The sequence below is a fragment of the Leucoraja erinacea genome, unplaced genomic scaffold (assembly GCF_028641065.1).
Source record: "Leucoraja erinacea ecotype New England unplaced genomic scaffold, Leri_hhj_1 Leri_979S, whole genome shotgun sequence".
In the NCBI taxonomy this organism is placed as follows: Eukaryota; Metazoa; Chordata; class Chondrichthyes; order Rajiformes; family Rajidae; genus Leucoraja; species Leucoraja erinaceus.
Genome location: NW_026576926.1, coordinates 1 through 19285, shown reverse-complemented (window position 1 = coordinate 19285; position 19285 = coordinate 1). Strand labels below are relative to the sequence as shown.

Sequence of the window (19285 nt, the reverse complement as noted above, 5' to 3'; positions counted from 1 at the left end):
ATTGTGATACATTCGGCCCAACTTGCCCACACCGGCCAACATGTCCCAGCTACATTACATACAAACATAGAAAATAGGTACAGGAGTAGGCCATTCGGCCCTTCGAGCCTGCAACGCCATTCAATATGATCATGGCTGATCATCCAACTCAGTATTCTCTATCTGCCTTCTCTCCATACCCCCTGATCCCTTTAGCCACAAGGGCCACATCTAACTCCCTCTTAAATATAGCAAATGAACTGGCCTCAACTACCTTCTGTGGCAGAGAATTCCAGAGATTCACCACTCTCTGTGAAAAATGTTTTCCTCATCTCGGTCCTAAAATATTTTCCCCTTATCCTTAAACTGTGACCCCTTGTTCTGGACTTCCCCAACATCGGGAACAATCTTCCTGCATCTAGCCTGTCCAACCCCTCAAGAATTTTGTAAGTTTCTATAAGATCCCGCCTCAATCTTCTAAATTCTAGCGAGTACAAACCGAGTCTATCCAGTCTTTCTTCATATGAAAGTCCTGACATCCCAGGAATCAGTCTGGTCTTTCATCAGATAAGGAGACCAAAACTGTACGCAATACTCCAGGTGTGGTCTCACCAAGACTCTGTACAACTGCAGTAGAACCTCCCTGCTCCTTTACTCAAATCCTTTTGCTATGAATGCTAACATACCATTCACCTTCTTCACTGTCTGCTGCACCTGCATGCCTACTTTTAATGACTGGTGTACCATGACACCCAGGTCTCGTTGCATCTCCCCCTTTCCTCATCGGCCACCATTCAGATAATAATCTACTTTCCTGTTTTTGCCACCAAAGTGGATAACCTCACATTTATCCACATTATACTGCATCTGCCATGCATTTGCCCACCCACCCAGCCTATCCAAGTCACCTTGCAGCCTCCTAGGATCCTCCTCACAGTTAACACTGCCCCACAGCTTCGTTTCTTCTGCAAACTTGGAGATGTTGCATTCAATTCCCTCGTCCAAATCATTAATATATATCGTAAATAGCTGGCGTCCCAGCACTGAGCCTTGCGGTACCCCACTAGTCACTGCCTGCCATTGTTTAAATGACCCGTTTACTCCTACTCTTTGCTTCCTGTCTGCCACCAGTTCTCTATCCACATCAATACTGAACCCCCAATACCGTGTGCTTTAAGTTTGTATCCTAATTTCTTATGTGGGACCTTGTCGAAAGCCTTCTGAAAGTACAGATATAACAAATCCACTGGTTCTCCCTATTAGTTACATCCTCGAAAAATTCTATCAGATTCGTCAGACATGATTTACCTTTCATAAATCCATGCTAATTTTGTCCAATGATTTCACTACTTTCCAAATGTGCAGCTATCCCATCTTTAATAACTGATTCTAGCAGTTTCCCCACTACCGACGTTAGACTAACTGGTCTGTAATTCCCCGTTTTCTCTCTCTCGCTTTTCAAAAAGTGGGGTTACATTAGCTACCCTCCAATCCTCAGGAACTACTCCAGAATCTAAAGAGTTTTGAAAAATTATCACTAATGCATCCACTATTTCTGGAGCTATTTCATCAAGTACTATGGGATGCAGCCTATCTGGCACTGGGGATTTATCGGCCTTTAATCCAATCAATGTACCTAACACCACTTCCCGGCTAACCGGGATTTCACTCAGTTCCTCCATCTCATTTGACCCCCGGTCCCCTGCTATATCCGGCAGATTATTTCTGTCTTCCTTAGTGAAGACAGAACCAAAGTAGTTATTCAATTGGTCTGCCATGTCCTTGTTCCCCATGATCAATTAACCTGTTTCTGACTGCAAGGGACCTACATTTGTTTTAACTAATCTTTTTCTCTTCGCGTATCTATAAAAACGTTTGCAGTCAGTTTTTATGTTCCCTGCCAGTTTTCTGTCCTAATCTATTTTCCCTTTCCTAATTAAGCCTGTTGTCCTCCTCTGCTGGAAGCTGAATTTCTCCCAGTCCTCTGGTAGGCTGCTTTTTCTGGCTAATTTGTACGCTTCATCTTTTGTTTTGATACTATCCCTGATTTCCCTTGTTATCCATGGATGCACTACCTTCCCTGATTTATTGTTTTTCCAAAATGGGATGAACAATTGTTGAAGTTCATCCATGCAGTCTTTAAATGCCTTCCATTGCATATCCACTGTCAACCCATTAAGAATCAATTGCCAGTCTATCTTGGCCAATTCACGTCTCATACCCTCAAAGTTACCTTTCTTTAAGTTCAGGACCCTTGTTTCTGAATTAGTCCCACCTGCCCATGTTTGTCCCATATCCCTACAAACCTGTCCTATCCGTGGACCTGTCTAACTGTTTCTGAAACATTGGAATAGTCCCTGCCTCAATTACCTCCTCCGGCAGCTCGTTCCATACACTCACCACCCTTAGTGTGAAAAAGTCACCCCTCAGATTCCTACTAAATCTTTTCCCGGTCACTTTAAACATATGTATTTTGATCCTCTATTCACCTACTATGGGCAAGACATTCTGTGCATCTACCCGATCTATTCCTCTCATGATTTTATACACCTCTATAAGATCATTTAAACATAGAAAATAGGTGCAGGAGTAGGCCATTCGGCCCTTCGAGCCTGCACCGCCATTCAATATGATCATGGCTGATCATCCAACTCAGTATCCTGTTCCTGCCTTCTCTCCATACCCCCTGATCCCTTTAGCCACAAGGGCCACATCTAACTCCCTCTTAGATATAGCCAATGAACTGGCCTCAACTACCTTCTGCGGCAGAGAATTCCAGAGATTCACCACTCTCTGTGTGAAAAACGTTTTCCTCATCTCGGTCCTAAATGATTTCCCCCTTATCCTTAAACTGTGACCTCTTGTTCTGGATTTCCCCAACATCGGGAACAATCTTCCTGCATCTAGCCTGTCCAACCCCTTAAGAATTTTGTAAGGTTCTATAAGATCCCCCCTCAATCTTCTAAATTCTAGCGAGTACAAACTGAGTCTATCCAGTCTTTCTTCATATGAAAGTCCTGACATCCCAGGAATCAGTCTGGTGAACCTTCTCTGTACTCCCTTCTATGGCAAGAATGTCTTTCCTCAGATTAGGAGACCAAAACTGTACGCAATACTCCAGATCACCTCTCATCCTCCAACGCTCCAAGGAATAGAGTTCCAGCCTCGTCACCTCTCCCTATAGCTCAGACTCTGGCAACATCATCGTAAATCTTCTCTGTACCCTTTCCAGCTTGACAACAACAGTAAGTTTATTTACACAGAAGAAGGTGAGTGCCTGGAATGCACTGCCAGGGGTGGTGGTGGAGGCAGATACAATAGTGGTGTTTAGGAGGCTTTTAGATGTGGAATGGAGGGATATAGATCACATGCCAGTAGAGGAGATTAGTGTCAATTGCCATCATGTTCGGCACGGACATTGTGGGCCGAAGGGCCTGTTCCTGTGCTGTGCTGTCCTCCATTGATACCGAAGTTTGAAAGCGCATACCACCAAACTCAGGAATACCTTCTTTCCCTCTAACAGGCTTCTGAATGGTCCTTCTATATGTTAGAGCACGGTCCGATTTACCTCAAGCCCATTGCAGACTTTGGACTTTGTCTATGGAACTGGTGCAGTGCAATGATGAGAACTATATTCTGCACTCTGTATCTTCCCCTTTGTTCTGGCTCTTGTACTTGAGTATGCCTTGGTTGTATTTATGTATGGTATTATCTGATCTAATTGGATAGCATGAAATACAAAGCTTTCCACTGTACCTTGATACATGTGACAATAATAACCCTCACCCTAGACTATGTTTACACTTTACTTTAGAGATACAGCACGGAAACAGGCCACTGATTCCACGCCGACCAGCGATCGCCCGTTAACTAACACTATCCTACACACTAGGGACAATTTTACAATTCACCAATGCCAATTAACCTACAAACCTGTACGTCTTTAGAGTGTGGGAAGAAACCGGAGCACCCGGAGAAAACCTACATGGTCACATGGAGAAGGTCCAAACTATGTCCACCCTTATCATCTTGATGTTGATTCTTGTGACAGTCCAGTTTGGTTTCCGAATCCTTCCACGCTCCCTCCCTCCTGCATCAGGAATGGGAATGATCAGAGTGGCAGCTGGTGGGATTGGGATGTGGATTGTTCCGAGTCCCAGTGGACCGTCCCAGCGGCATGTGTAGGAAGGAACTGCAGATGCTGGTTTAAATGCAAGACCTAACGTAGACGGGGCGATCGTTTCACTGAACACCTTCGCTCAGTCCGCCTGAACCTACCTGATCTCCCGGTTGCTAAATACTTTAATTCCCCCTCCGATTCCCACACTGACCTTTCTGTCCTAGGTCTCCTCCATTGTCAGAGTGAGGATGAACGCAACTTGGAGGAACAGCATCTCATATTTTACTTGGGCAGATTCCAGCCCAGATGTATGAACAGTGGCTAAAATTAGAGCACATGGTCGGGTGTTGACATGGATAGAAAATTGGTTGGCAGACCGGAAGCAAAGAGTAGGAGTGAACAGGTCCTTTTCAGAATGGCAGGCAGTGGCGAGTGGAGTGCCGCAAGGCTCGGTGTTGGGGCCGCAACTGTTTACCATATATATTAATGATTTGGAAGAGGGAATTAGGAGCAACACTAGCAAGTTTGTGGAGGAGACAAAGCTGGGTGGCAGTGTGAACTGTGAAGAGGATGTTAGGAGGTGACCTGGACAGGTTGAGTGAATGGGCAGATGCGTGGCAGATGCAGTATACTATAAATAAATGTGAGGTTATCCACTCTGGCGGCAAAAACAAGGGAGCAGATTATTATCTCAATGGGGTTAGGTTAGGTACGGGGGAGGTGCAACGAGACCTGGGCGTCCTTGTACACCGGTCACTGAAAGTTGGCTTACAGGTACAGCAGGCAGTGAAGAAAGCTAATGGAATGTTGGCCTTCATAACAAGAGGATTTCAGTATAGGAGTAAAGAGGTTCTTCTGCAGTTGTATAGGGCTCCGGTGAGACTGCATCTAGAGTATTGTGTACAGTTTTGGTCTCCTAATTTGAGGAAGGACATCCTTGTGATTGAGGCAGTGCAGCGTAGGTTCACAAGATTTATCCCTGAGATGGCGGGACTGTCATATGAGGAAAGATTGAAAAGACAATGCTTGTATCCACTGGAGTTTAGAAGGATGAGGGGATATCTTATAGAAACATATAAAATTAAAAAAGGACTGGACAAGCTAGATGCAGGAAATATGTTCCCAATGTTGGGCGAGTCCAGAACCAGGGGCCACAGCCATAGAATAAAGGGGAAGTCATTTAACACTGAGGTGAGAAAAAACGTTTTCACCCAGAAAGTTGTGAATTTATGGAATTCCCTGCCAGAGGGCAGTGGAAACCAATCACTGGATGGATTTAAAAGAGTCAGATAGAGCTCTTGGGGCTAGTGGAGTCAAGGGATATGGGGAGAAGGCAGGCACGGGTTATTGATAGGGGACGTTCAGCCATGATCACAATGAATGGCGGTGCTGGCGGTGGGCGGCGCGACTCTCGTCAGCAGCGGCCTCTGCAGTCTGTCCGCTGTTTATTATTTTTTGTCTGTGTTTTAATGTAGTTTTTGTTATTTTTTTTTGTTTTGGACAGGGGTGTGTGTGTGGGGGGGGGGGGGGGGGGGGGGTGGGGGGGGGGGGGAAACTTTTTAAATCTCTCCCTGCACTGGAGACCCGACCTTTTTCGTCAGGGTTTCCGTTGTCGTTGGGGCTCAACGAGGAGCGGCCTCCAACAGGAAGAAGCCGGGGACTATGGTGCTACGACTCACCGTCGCCGTCGCGCCTTGTGGCCGAGTCCGGAGCGGGTGGAGCGGTGGAGGAGTGCTGCTGCTGCTGCTGCTGCTGCGGCCCGACCGGAGAGGCGGAGGCTTCAACGGCAGGAAGGTGGATGGCGGCACCGGGGGCCCGCGGCTCCCTGGAGGGAGACCGCTTTTCAGGGTCTCGCAGCGGCGACTTCCCAAGACGAGTTGCGTATTTGAAGAGCTCTTAGAGCGGGGGCCTTTACAGCACCATCCCGCGAGGCTTGGAATGGCCTCGGGACTCTGCGAGCGCACGCCGGGGCTCTAACAGCAAGACCCGGTGTGCGACCTTGCACCACCCGGCGTGGCTTTAATGGCCGCGGGACAATTGCCATCGCCAGCCGGGGGCTTTGACTTTGACTCTGACATCGTGGGGGGGGAGAGTGCAGTGGAGAGATAAGTGTTTTTGGCCTTCCATCACAATGATGTGATGGATGGTTATGTAAATTATGTTGTGTGTGGGTCTTTGGGTCTATTTGTTTGTAATGTATGGCTGCAGAAACGGCATTTCGTTTGGACCTCAAGGGGTCCAAAAGACAATTAAATGTATCTTGTCATCTTGTATCTTGCTGGCTCGAAGGGCCGAATGGCCTCCTCCTGCACCTATTTTCTATGATTTCACTAACTTCAGGTGTCCCGGCATTCCCTCTCTGTGTGAAATCCACAAAGAGTGCAAGCTGTGGGAACTCCAGCAATGGGGGCTGCAGGAGGAGAAGGGAGGGGGGGGATGCAGGGGTGGGGAGATGAGAGAGGTTGTGGACACCGTGAACTGGTGTGTAAAAGGACACAAAGTGCTGGAGTAACTCAGCGGGTCAGGCAGCATCTGTGGAGAACGTGGAGGGGTGAGGAATGTATGAAGTGTATTAAATGTATCAGTGTGTGTGTCAGAGTCTACATGCCTGTGATGAGCCGCCAGTCTACATAGAAAATAGGTGCAGGAGCAGGCCATTTGGCCCTTCGAGCCTGCACCGCCATTCGATATCATCATGGCTGATCATCCAATCCAGTATCCCATCCCTGTCTTCTCTCCATACCCCCTGATCCATTTAGCCACAAGGGCCACATCTAACTCCCTCTTAAATATAGCCAATGAACGGGTCTCAACTACCTTCTGTGGCAGAGAATTCCACAGATTCACCGCTCTCTGTGTAAAAAATGATATTCTCATCTCGGTCCTAAAAGATTTCCCTCTTATGCTTAAACTGTGACCCTAGTTAGGACTTCCCCAACATCGGGAATTATCTTCCTGCATCTAGCCTGTCCAACCCCTTAAGAATTTTCTATGATTCTATAAAATCCCCCCTCAATCTTCTGAATTCTAGCGTGTAGCATGCCTGTGATGAGCCGCCAGTCTACACGCCTGTGATGAGCCGCCAGTCTACATGCCTGTGATGAGCCGCCAGTCTACACGCCTGTGATGAGTCTACATGCCTGTGATGAGCCCCCAGTCTACACGCCTGTGATGAGCCGCCAGTCTACATGCCTGTGATGAGCAGCCAGTCTACATGCCTGTGATGAGCCGCCAGTCTACATGTCTGTGATGAGCCCCCAGTCTACATGCCTGTGATGAACAGCCAGTCTACATGCCTGTGATGAGCAGCCAGTCTACATGCCTGTGATGAGCCGCCAGTCTACACGCCTGTGATGAGCTGCCAGTCTACATGCCTGTGATGAGCCGCCAGTCTACATGCCTGTGATGAGCCGCCAGTCTACACGCCTGTGATGAGCCGCCAGTCTACACGCCTGTGATGAGCCGCCAGTCTACACGCCTGTGATGAGCCGCCAGTCTACACGCATGTGATGAGCAGCCAGTCTACACGCATGTGATGAGCAGCCAGTCTACACGCCTGTGATGAGCAGCCAGTCTACATGCCTGTGATGAGCCCGTCTACATGTCTGTGATGAGCAGCCAGTCTACATGCCTGTGATGAGCCGCCAGTCTACACGCCTGTGATGAGCAGGCAGTCTACATGCCTGTGATGCGCCCCCAGTCTACACGCCTGTGATGAGCCGCCAGTCTACATGCATGTGATGAGCCCCAGTCTACACGCCTGTGATGAGCCGCCAGTCTACATGCCTGTGATGAGCCGCCAGTCTACACGTCTGTGATGAGCCCCTGTCTACATGCATGTGATGAGCCGCCAGTCTACATGCCTGTGATGAGCCGCCAGTCTACACGCCTGTGATGAGCAGCCAGTCTACATGCCTGTGATGAGCAGCCAGTCTACACGCCTGTGATGAGCCGCCAGTCTACACGCCTGTGATGAGCCACCTGTCTACATGCCAGTGATGCGCCGCCAGTCTACACGCCTGTGATGAGCCGCCAGTCTACAGCCAGCCTGTGATGAGCAGCCAGTCTACACGCCTGTGATGAGCAGCCAGTCTACATGCCTGTGATGAGCCCGTCTACATGTCTGTGATGAGCAGCCAGTCTACATGCCTGTGATGAGCAGGCAGTCTACACGCCTGTGATGAGCAGCCAGTCTACACGCCTGTGATGAGCATGTGATGAGCCGCCAGTCTACACGCCTGTGATGAGCCGCCAGTCTACATGCATGTGATGAGCCGCCAGTCTACATGTCTGTGATGAGCCGCCAGTCTACATGCCTGTGATGAGCCGCCAGTCTACACGTCTGTGATGAGCCCCTGTCTACATGCATGTGATGAGCCGCCAGTCTACATGCCTGTGATGAGCCGCCAGTCTACATGCCTGTGATGAGCCCCTGTCTACACGCCTGTGATGAGCCCCTGTCTACATGCATGTGATGAGCCGCCAGTCTACATGCCTGTGATGAGCCCCTGTCTACACGCCTGTGATAAGCCCCTGTCTACACGTCTTTGATGAACCGCCCGTCTACACGCCTGTGATGAGCCGCCACTCTACATGCCTGTGATGAGCCCCTGTCTACACGTCTGTGATGAGCCCCCTGTCTACATGCCTGTGATGCGCCGCCAGTCTACACGCCTGTGATGAGAGCAGCCAGTCTACACGCCTGTGATGAGCCGCCAGTCTACACGCCTGTGATGAGCCGCCAGTCTACATGCATGTGATGAGCAGCCAGTCTACATGCATGTGATGAGCCGCCAGTCTACATGCCTGTGATGAGCCGCCAGTCTACACGCCTGTGATGAGCAGCCAGTCTACACGCCTGTGATGAGCAGCCAGTCTACACGCATGCCTGTGATGAGCAGCCAGTCTACACGCCTGTGATGAGCAGCCAGTCTACATGCATGTGATGAGCAGCCAGTCTACATGCATGTGATGAGCAGCCAGTCTACATGCATGTGATGAGCAGCCAGTCTACATGCATGTGATGAGCCGCCAGTCTACAGCCAGTCTACAGCCCCTGTCTACACGCCTGTGATGAGCCGCCAGTCTACATGCATGTGATGAGCCGCCAGTCTACATGCATGTGATGAGCCGCCAGTCTACACGCCTGTGATGAGCCGCCAGTCTACATGCCTGTGATGAGCTCCTGTCTACATGCATGTGATGAGCCCCAGTCTACATGCCTGTGATGAGCCGCCAGTCTACACGCATGTGATGAGCAGCCAGTCTACATGCCTGTGATGAGCAGCCAGTCTACACGCCTGTGATGAGCCGCCAGTCTACATGCCTGTGATGAGCCGCCAGTTATTGCGTGCAGTTTTGGTCTCCAAATCTGAGGAAGGACATTATTGCCATAGAGGGAGTGCAGAGAAGGTTCACCAGACTGATTCCTGGGATGTCAGGACTGTCTTATGAAGAAAGACTGGATAGACTTGGTTTATACTCTCTAGAATTTAGAAGATTGAGAGGGGATCTTATAGAAACTTACAAAATTCTTAAGGGGTTGGACAGGCTAGATGCAGGAAGATTGTTCCCGATGTTAGGGAAGTCCAGGACAAGGGGTCACAGCTTAAGGATAAAGGGGAAATCCTTTAAAACCGAGATGAGAAGAACTTTTTTCACGCAGAGAGTGGTGAATCTCTGGAACTCTCTGCCACAGAGGGTAGTTGAGGCCAGTTCATTGGCTATATTTAAGAGGGAGTTAGATGTGGCCCTTGTGGCTAAGGGGATCAGGGGGTATGGAGAGAAGGCAGGTACGGGATACTGAGTTGGATGATCAGCCATGATCATATTGAATGGAGAATGGTGCAGGCTCGAAGGGACGAATGACCTACTCCTGCACCTAATTTCTATGTTTCTATGTGATGAGCAGCCAGTCTACATGCATGTGATGAGCCGCCAGTCTACATGCATGTGATGAGCAGCCAGTCTACATGCCTGTGATGAGCCCCCTGTCTACATGCCTGTGATGAGCCCCTGTCTACATGCATGTGATGAGCCCCTGTCTACATGCATGTGATGAGCCGCCACCAGCAACAATGACAGATACGATGCTGCAACTGAATATCAAACAGGGTCATGTGTGAGGAGGCGGCTCCTATTGGTGGAGGGCGCTGTCTGTCCGAGTGGCGGGGCTACGGCTCCACCAATAGGACGCGGTCACCGGCGGCGGGGACGCGGCTCCGCGGTTCCGATTGGTCGTGGTTATGAGGGGGCGGGACTGTCTCCCATTGGCCGCTGGCGCTGCCCGTCAGTGGGAGGGGGCGGGACTGTCTCCCATTGGCCGCTGGCGCTGCCCGTCAGTGGGAGGGGGCGGGACCTGGTCGCCGGTCACGTGAGGCGGGACGATGCGTCGCCGCGAACGACGGGAGGAGGGAGGCCCCGCTCAGCGCCGGGAGCTCAGGTGGGAACAGCCGCCGCCGCCGCTCGGCCCCGCGTCCCTTCACCACCCGCTCCTCCCTCCCTCCCTTCCCCAGCGCCATCCTGCGGCCGGCGACCCGGAGCCCGATGCGTGCGGGCGGTGAGGAGCGGGGGGGGATGTGAGTGAGTGAGGAAGGAGAGGAGGACTGGGCGCCCTCTGGTCCTCCGAGTGCAGCGTCTCTGGTCCTCCGAGTGCAGCGTCTCTGGTCCTCCGAGTGCAGCGTCTCTGGTCCTCCGAGTGCAGCGTCTCTGGTCCTCCGAGTGCAGCGCCCCCTGGCGGCGGGAGTCCGTGACGCACCGTGTTTGCCCCTCGCTCTCCAGCGCCACCTGGCGGCGGGAGGGTTGAGTTTACTTTATTGTCACGTGTACCGAGGTTCAGTGAAAAGCTTTGTTGTTGTTGCTAACCAGTCAGCAGAAAGACAACACGCGATCACAGTGACTAGTGGGGGTACCGCAAGGCTCAGTGCTGGGACCCCAGCTATTTACAATATATATTAATGATCTGGATGAGGGAATTGAAGGCAATATCTCCAAGTTTGCGGATGACACTAAGCTGGGGGGCAGTGTTAGCTCTGAGGAGGATGCTAGGAGACTGCAAGGTGACTTGGATAGGCTGGGTGAGTGGGCAAATGTTTGGCAGATGCAGTATAATGTGGATAAATGTGAGGTTATCCATTTTGGTGGCAAAAAACAGGAAAGCAGACTATTATCTAAATGGTGGCCGATTGGGAAAGGGGGAGATGCAGCGAGACCTGGGTGTCATGGTACACCAGTCATTGAAGGTAGGCATGCAGGTGCAGCAGGCAGTAAAGAAAGCGAATGGTTTGTTAGCTTTCATTGCAAAAGGATTTGAGTATAGGAGCAGGGAGGTTCTACTGCAGTTGTACAGGGTCTTGGTGAGACCACACCTGGAGTATTGCGTACAGTTTTGGTCTCCAAATCTGAGGAAGGATATTATTGCCATAGAGGGAGTGCAGAGAAGGTTCACCAGACTGATTCCTGGGATGTCAGGACTGTCTTATGAAGAAAGACTGGATAGACTTGGTTTATACTCTCTAGAATTTAGGAGATTGAGAGGGGATCTTATAGAAACTTACAGAATTCTTAAGGGGTTGGACAGGCTAGATGCAGGAAGATTGTTCCCGATGTTAGGGAAGTCCAGGACAAGGGGTCACAGCTTAAGGATAAGGGGGAAATCCTTTAAAACCGAGGTGAGAAGAACTTTTTTCACACAGAGAGTGGTGAATCTCTGGAACTCTCTGCCACAGAGGGTAGTTGAGGCCAGTTCATTGGCTATATTTAAGAGGGAGTTAGATGTGGCCCTTGTGGCTAAGGGGATCAGGGGGTATGGAGAGAAGGCAGGTACGGGATACTGAGTTGGATGATCAGCCATGATCATATTGAATGGCGGTGCAGGCTCGAAGGGCCAAATGGCCTACTCCTGCACCTAATTTCTATGTTTCTATGTTTCTCCCTGCCTAAAGTCGAAAGTGATAGCAGCAGAATCAGGCCATTCGGACCATCGTGTCTGCTCCGCCATTCAAGCATGGCTGATCTATCTTTCCCTCCTAACCCCATTCTCCTGCCTTCTCCCCGTAGTACTGACACCCGTATCTTGGTACACGGAACGGTAATGAGCCAATATTAGGAAAAGGGGACCTGGGTGCCCAGTACATCAGTGACTGAAAGTACACATGCAGGTACAGCAGGCAGTAAGGAAAGCTGATGGCATGTTGGCCTTCATTGCGAGAGGATTTGAGTTTAGGAGGTCCTACTGCAGTTGTACACGGCCCCGGTGAGGCCGCACCTGGAGTATTGTGTGTAATTTTGGTCTTCTAATTTGAGGAAGGATATTCTTGCTATTGAGGGAGTGCAGCGTAGGTTCACCAGGTTAATTTCCACAGGTATACATAAATGCTGGAGAAACTCAGCGGGTGAGGCAGCATCTATGGAACTAAGGAATTCCTTCGCTCCCTAGATGCAGCCTCACCAGCTGAATTTCTCCAGCATTTTTGTCTACCTTGGATTTTTCCAGCATCTGCTGGTCTTTCTTAAACAGGTTAATTCCCGGGGTTGCGGGACTGACATGTAATGCAAAAATGGGTTGACTGGGCTTGTATTGCTGGAATTTAGACGGAGAGAGGGAATCTTGTAGAAACATATAAAATTATTAAATAATTGCGAAGGGAAGATGCAGAAAACATGTCCCCGATGTTGGTGGAACCCACAACCAGTGGTCACCGTATAAGAATAAGGGGTAGGCCATTTAGGACTGAGACGAAGAAAAATGTTTTCACACAGAGAGTTGTAAATCTGTGGAATTCTCTGCCTCAGAATTCTCTACTACAAACCAATGACTCCCATGGCTAGGAGGTTGTTTTCTTCCGGCGGATAAAATGGCTATCCCATGGCTATCTGGGGGTCATGACTTTCCGACATCTACATGGGTTTCTGACATCTACTACAAACCCACTGACTCCCATGTCTATCTGCAATACACTTCTTCCAGCCTGCTTCCTGTAAGGACTCTATCCCCTACTCCCAATTCCTGTCGCATCTGCACCCAGGGCATCGGAGATGTCCTCATTCTTTAGGGAAAGGGGGTTCCTCTCTCCGACTATAGATGAGGCTCTCAACAGGGTCTCCGCTATTGGATCCCGTAGCTCTGCTCTCATTCCCCATCCCCCCACACGTAACAAGGGCAGAGCCCCTCTTGTTCTCACCTTCAACCCCACCAGCCGTCACATACAACAGATAATACTCTGACATTTTCGCCACCTCCAACAGGATCACACCACTGGCCACATTTTCCCATATCCTCCTCTTTCGGCTTTCCGCAGACACCGCTCCCTCCGTAACTCCCTGGTCAATTCGTCCCTTCACGCCCCCCTCCCCTGGTGCTTTCCCTTGCAACCGCAGGAAATGCTACACTTGTCGCTTTACCTCCCTCTTGACTCCATCCAAGGACCCAAGCAGTCTTTCCAGGTGTGGCAGAGGTTCACCTGCACCTCCTCCAACCTCATCTACTGCATCCGCTATTCTAGGTGTCAGCTGCTCTATATCGGTGAGACCAAGGGTAGGTTTGATGATCGCTTCGCTCAACACCTCCGATCGGTTCGCACTAACCAACCTGATCTCCCAGGGGCCCAGCACTTCAACTCCCCCTCCCATTCCGAATCCGACCTTTCTGTCCTGGGCCTCCTCCATGGCCAGAATGAGTCCCATTATAAATTAGAGCAGCACCTCATATTTCGCTTGGGCAGTTTACACCCAGCGGTATGAACATTGACTTCTCCAATTTCAGGTAGTCATTGCTTTCTCGCTCCTTCTCCTCCCCTTCCCAGCTCACCCACAGCCTACTGTCTCCGCCTCTTCCTTAATTTTCTATTCCTATTCATAATTTATGTGTAAAAATATATTTAATCTGAGGAGCGGGATTGCCAGTTAGCGGGAGAGCGAGGTGTAACAGAGAGAGAGAGGGGGCAGATGCGAGAGGGTGACGGGGAGAGACATTCTCGGCAGCTGCGCTGCTGCGCGCACACAGACCCGCACCTCATCCGCAGCCAGGATCAAACCCGGGTCCCCAGCACCACAAGCGCTGCCGAACCATCACTGGACCGTCCCGGTCCCTCCGAGTGTCCCATCCACGCCCGGGGGGCCCAATATGTAGGGGAGAAAGAAGAAAAAGGATAATAAACAGAGAATAAGAGGTGGTGGGTTTCTTAAATGTGTATATTTTAATGCAAGGAGCATTGTAAGAAAGATGGATGAGCTTAGAGCCTAGATTGACACCTGGAAGTATGATGTTGTGGTGATCAGTGAAACATGGTTGCAGGAATGCTGTGATTGGAAACTAAATATTCCACAATTTTGAAGCTTCGGGTGTGATAGAATTGGAGGGGCAAGAGGTGGAGGTGTTGCATTGCTTGTTACAGCAGTGCTTTGGCAGGATAGATTAGAGGGCTCATCGAGGGACGCTTTTTGGGTGGAACTGAGAAATGGGAAAGGTGTAGCAACACTTGTAGGGGTGTATTATGGACCACTAATGGGGAGCGAGAATTGGAAGAGCAAATATGCAAGGAGATAGCAGATATTAGTAGTAAGCACAAGGTAGTGGGAGATTTCAATTTTCCACACATGGACTGGGAAACACATTCTGTAAAAGGGCTGGATGGTTCGGAGTTTGTAAAATGTGTGCAGGATAGTTTTTTGCAGCAATACACAGAGGTACCTACTAGAGAAGGGACAATGTTGGACCTCCTGTTAGGAAATGAGACAGGTCAGGTGGCGGAGGTATACGTTGCGGAGCACTTCGGGTCCAGTGATCATAATACCAATAGTTTCCATATAATTATGGAGAGGGTCAGAACTGGACCTATGGTTGAGATTTTTGATTGGAGAATGTTGAAGAGATGCGAAAGGATTTAAAAGGAGTGAATTAGGACATTTTGTTTTATGGGATGGATGTAGAAGAGAAATGGAGGACATTTAAAAGGGGCATTTTAAGAGTACAGAATCGTTATGTCCTTGTTCGGTTGAAAGGAAATAGTAAAAATTGGAACGAACCATGGTTTTCAAGCCATGGAACGAGCCAGGGAAATTGGACACTAGGTTCGGAAAAAGAGCGAGATCTACAATAATTATAGGCAGCATGAAGTAAATTAGGTGCTTGTGGAGTATAAGGAATGTAAAAAGAATCTTAAGAAAGAAATTAGAAAATCTAAAAGAAGATATGAGGTTGCTTTGGCAAGTAAGGTGAAAGTAATCCAAAGCGTTTCGACAGCTATATTAATAGCAAAAGGATAACGATGGATAAATTTGGTCCGTTGGAGAGTCAGAGTGGACAGCTATCTGCAGAGCCAAAAGAGATGGGGGAGATATTGAACAATTTACTTTATTCGGTATTTACCAAAGGCGAAGGATATTGAATTTTGCGAGGTAAGGGAAACAAGTAGAGTAGCTATGGAAACTATGAGATTCAAAGAAGAGGAAGTATGAACACTTTTGAAAAATATGAAAATGGATAAGTCTCCAGGACCTGGCAGGATATTCTCTCGGACATTAAGGGAGGTTAGTGTAGAAATAGCAGGGGCTATGACAGAAATATTTCAAATGTCATTAGAAACGGGAATAGTGCAGGAGGATTGGCATACTGCGCATGTTGTTCCATTGTTTAAAAAGGGTTCTAAGAGTAAACCTAGCAATTATAGACCTGTTAGTTTGACATCAGTGGTGGACAAATTAATGGAAAGGATACTTAGAGATAATATATATAAGCATCTGGATAAACAGGGTCTGATTAGGAACAGTCAACATGGGTTTGTGCCTGGAAGGCCATGTTTGACTAATCTTGAATATTTTGAAGAGGTTACTCGGGAAATTGGCAAGGGTAAAGCAGTGGATGTTGTCTATATGGACTTCAGTAATGCCTTTGACAAGGTTCTTCTTGGAAGGTTGGTTAAGAAGATTCAATTGTTGGGTATTAAAGGTGGAGTAGCATGATGGATTCAACAGTGCCTGGATGGGAGATGTCAGAGAGTAATGGTGGATGGCTGTTTGTCAGGTTGGAGGCCGGTGACTAGTGGGGTGCCTCAGGGATCTGTGTTGGGTCCATTGTTGTTTGTCATGTACATCAATGATCTGGATGATGGTGTGGTAAATTGGATTAATAAGTATGCGGATGATACTAAGATAGGTGGGGTTGTGGAAAATGAAGTAGATTTTCAAAGTCTATAGCGAGATTTAGGCCATTTGGAAGCATGGGCTGAAAGATGCAGACGGAGTTTAATCCTGATAAGTGTGAGGTGCCACATCTTGTCAGGACGTACATGGTAAAAGGTAGCAAATTGAAGAATGTAGTTGAACAGAAGGATCTAGGAATAACTGCATAGTTCCCTGAAGGTCGAATCTCATGTAGATAGGGTGGTAAAGAAAGCTTTTGGTGTGCTGGCCTTTATAAATCAGAGCTTTAAGTATAGAAGTTGGTGTGTAATGTTAAAATTGTACAAGGCATTGGTGAGGCCAATTCTGGAGTATGGTGTACAATTTTGGTCGCCTAATTATAGGAAGGATGTCAACAAAATAGAGAAAGTACACAGGAGATTTACTAGAATGTTGCCTGGGTTTCAGCAACTAAGTGACAGAGATAGGTTGAACAAGTTAGGTCTTTATTCTTTGGAGCACAGAAGGGTAAGGGGGGATCATAGAGATCTTTCTAATGATGAGAGGGATAGGCAGAGTTGACGTGGATAAGCTTTTTCCATTGAGAGTAGGGACGATTCAAACAAGAGGACATGACTTGAGAATTAAGGGACAGAAGTTTAGGGGTAACATGAGGGGGGACTTCTTTACTCAGAGAGTGGTGGCTGTGTGGAATGAGCTTCCAGTGAAGGTGGTGGAGGCAGGTTTGTTTTTATCATTTAAAAATAAAATGGATAGGTATATGGACGGGAAAGGAATGGAGGGTTATGGTCTGAGTGCAGATGGGACTAGAGGAAAATAAGTGTTCGACACGGAATTGAAGGGCCGATATGGCCTGTTTCCGTGCTGTAATTGTTATATGTTTATATGGTTATTCACTGGATGGTTTCAAGACTAGATTTTCACGTTAGATTTAGCTCAAAAGGTGACGGAATCAAGTGATATGGGGAAAACGCAGGAACGGGATACTTGTCCATATTGAATGTTGGTGCTGGCTCGAAGGGCTGAATGGCCTAGTCCTGCACCTTTTGCCTGTTATCTTCTCCCAACTAACAATATTCTATTCTACATTTTCCTTGAACTCCATTCTCTTTGCCCTGTTTTCACTCCTTACACTTCCTTATCTCTGTACTTCCCATCAGACTAAAGAAGGGTCTCGACCCGAAACGTCACGCATTCCCTCTTTCCACAGAAGCTGCCCGACCCGCTAAGTGACTCCAGCACTGTGTGACCTTCTTTCCATGATGCATGCCACCCCCCATGTGACTGCGCAATGGCAGGGTGCGTGGCAGAAAGTCCCCCTCGGATTGGCAGTGACGTCAGTGCGCTGGTCGTGCAGCCCCCCTTCTCCCACTTTCTTCCCCGCCCCCTCCCTTCTGCCCCTCCCCCTCACTCCCACTCCTCCTCCCCCCTCCCTCAACTCCCTCTCCCCCCTGCTCACCCTTCATAACCTCTCTCCCTTCAGATTCAGATTCAGATTCAATTTTAATTGTCATTGTCAGTGTACAGTACTGAGACAACGAAATCCCCCCTTCCCCCAACTTCCACCGTCCTCCTCATCCCCCTTCCCCACTCCCCCCCTTGCCTCCTCACCACCTCGCCCCATCTTCCTCGTATCTCCCCAGTCACCTCCCCGCCCCCCCGTCCTCTCCCCATCCCCCGCTTTCCCCCCTGCAAGCACCAGTCACGCGTTAGAAATTTCCTGTTTGCCAGCTTGTTGACCCTCTGTGTTCCCCTCCTGCAGGGTTTAGGAGCCGTTGCTGTGGACGGAGAGACGGAGATGTGAGCGGCCATTGAGGTGGCCAGGGTGCCGATAAGCCCCACCCCCCATCTGCTCCGTGTGTGGGCTGAGCTTCGAGGGGCTGAGCTTCAATGGAGGACCACATGACAGGGCACAACAAGGAGAAGCGTTATGAATGTGATGTATGTGGCAAGGCCCGGCAGTCCCCGAGCCATCTAGAGATCCACCGGCGGGTGCACACGGGAGAACGCCCCTTTGACTGCTCCGACTGCGGCAAGACCTTTACCCAATTGTCGGCGCTGCAGGTGCATCGGCGGGTGCACACGGGAGAACGCCCCTATGAATGCTCCAACTGCGGCAAGAGCTTCAAGACGGCACAGGAATTGAAGATACACCAGCGAGTGCACACGGGCGAGAAGCCCTATGGGTGCTCCACCTGCGGCAAGAGCTTTACCCAGTTGTCGGGGCTGCAGCTGCACCAGCGCGTGCACTCGGGCGAGAAGCCCTATGGTTGCTTCACCTGCGGCAAGAGCTTTACCAGTGTGTCGGTGCTGCAGGTGCACCAACAGGTGCACACGGGAGAACGCCCCTTTGAATGCTCTCACTGCGGCAAGCGCTTCAATACGGCGCAGTATCTGAAGATACACCGGCGAGTGCACACGGGCGAGAAGCCCCATGGCTGCTCCACCTGCGGGAAGAGCTTTGCCCAGTTGGCGGGGCTCCAGGAGCACCGGTGGGTACACATGGGCGATAAGCCCCATGGCTGCTCCACCTGTGGCAAGAGCTTTGCCCGGTTGTGGAGGCTGCGGGAGCACCAGCAGGTGCACAGCAGCGAGCGGCCCTTCTCCTGCTCCGACTGCGGCAAAGGCTTCAAGTCGTGCAAGCACCTGAAGGTGCACAGGCGCATGCATACCGGGGAGCGGCCCTACATCTGCAGTGACTGTGGCAAGGGCTTCACCCATTCCAGCAACCTGGTGTCCCACCAGCGCACCCACACCGGGGAGCGCCCCTTCATTTGCACCCAGTGCAGCAAGGGCTTCACACAGTCCAGCAGCCTGCTGTCCCACCAGCGCACCCACACTGGTGAGCGCCCCTTCATTTGCACCCAGTGCAGCAAGGGCTTCACACAGTCCAGCAGCCTGCTGTCCCACCAGCGCACCCACACTGGTGAGCGCCCCTTCATTTGCACCCAGTGCAGCAAGGGCTTCACACAGTCCAGCAGCCTGCTGTCCCACCAGCGCACACACACCCGAGGGGGTTGCGGCAGCACCGGCGGGCTACGTCGT

At 49.8% G+C, this 19285-nt stretch overlaps 1 protein-coding gene across 1 annotated transcript; it reads left to right on the top strand.

Moving 5' to 3' along the window:
• Nucleotides 1–10420: 10420 nt before the first annotated feature.
• On the top strand, nucleotides 10421–19271 carry LOC129695182 (zinc finger protein 135-like; the record flags this gene model as incomplete). Its single annotated transcript, XM_055631954.1, has 2 exons — nucleotides 10421–10541; nucleotides 18003–19271. A coding segment is annotated over exon 2 (1141 nt), but the record flags the coding sequence as incomplete, so codon positions are not given.
• Nucleotides 19272–19285: the final 14 nt, after the last annotated feature.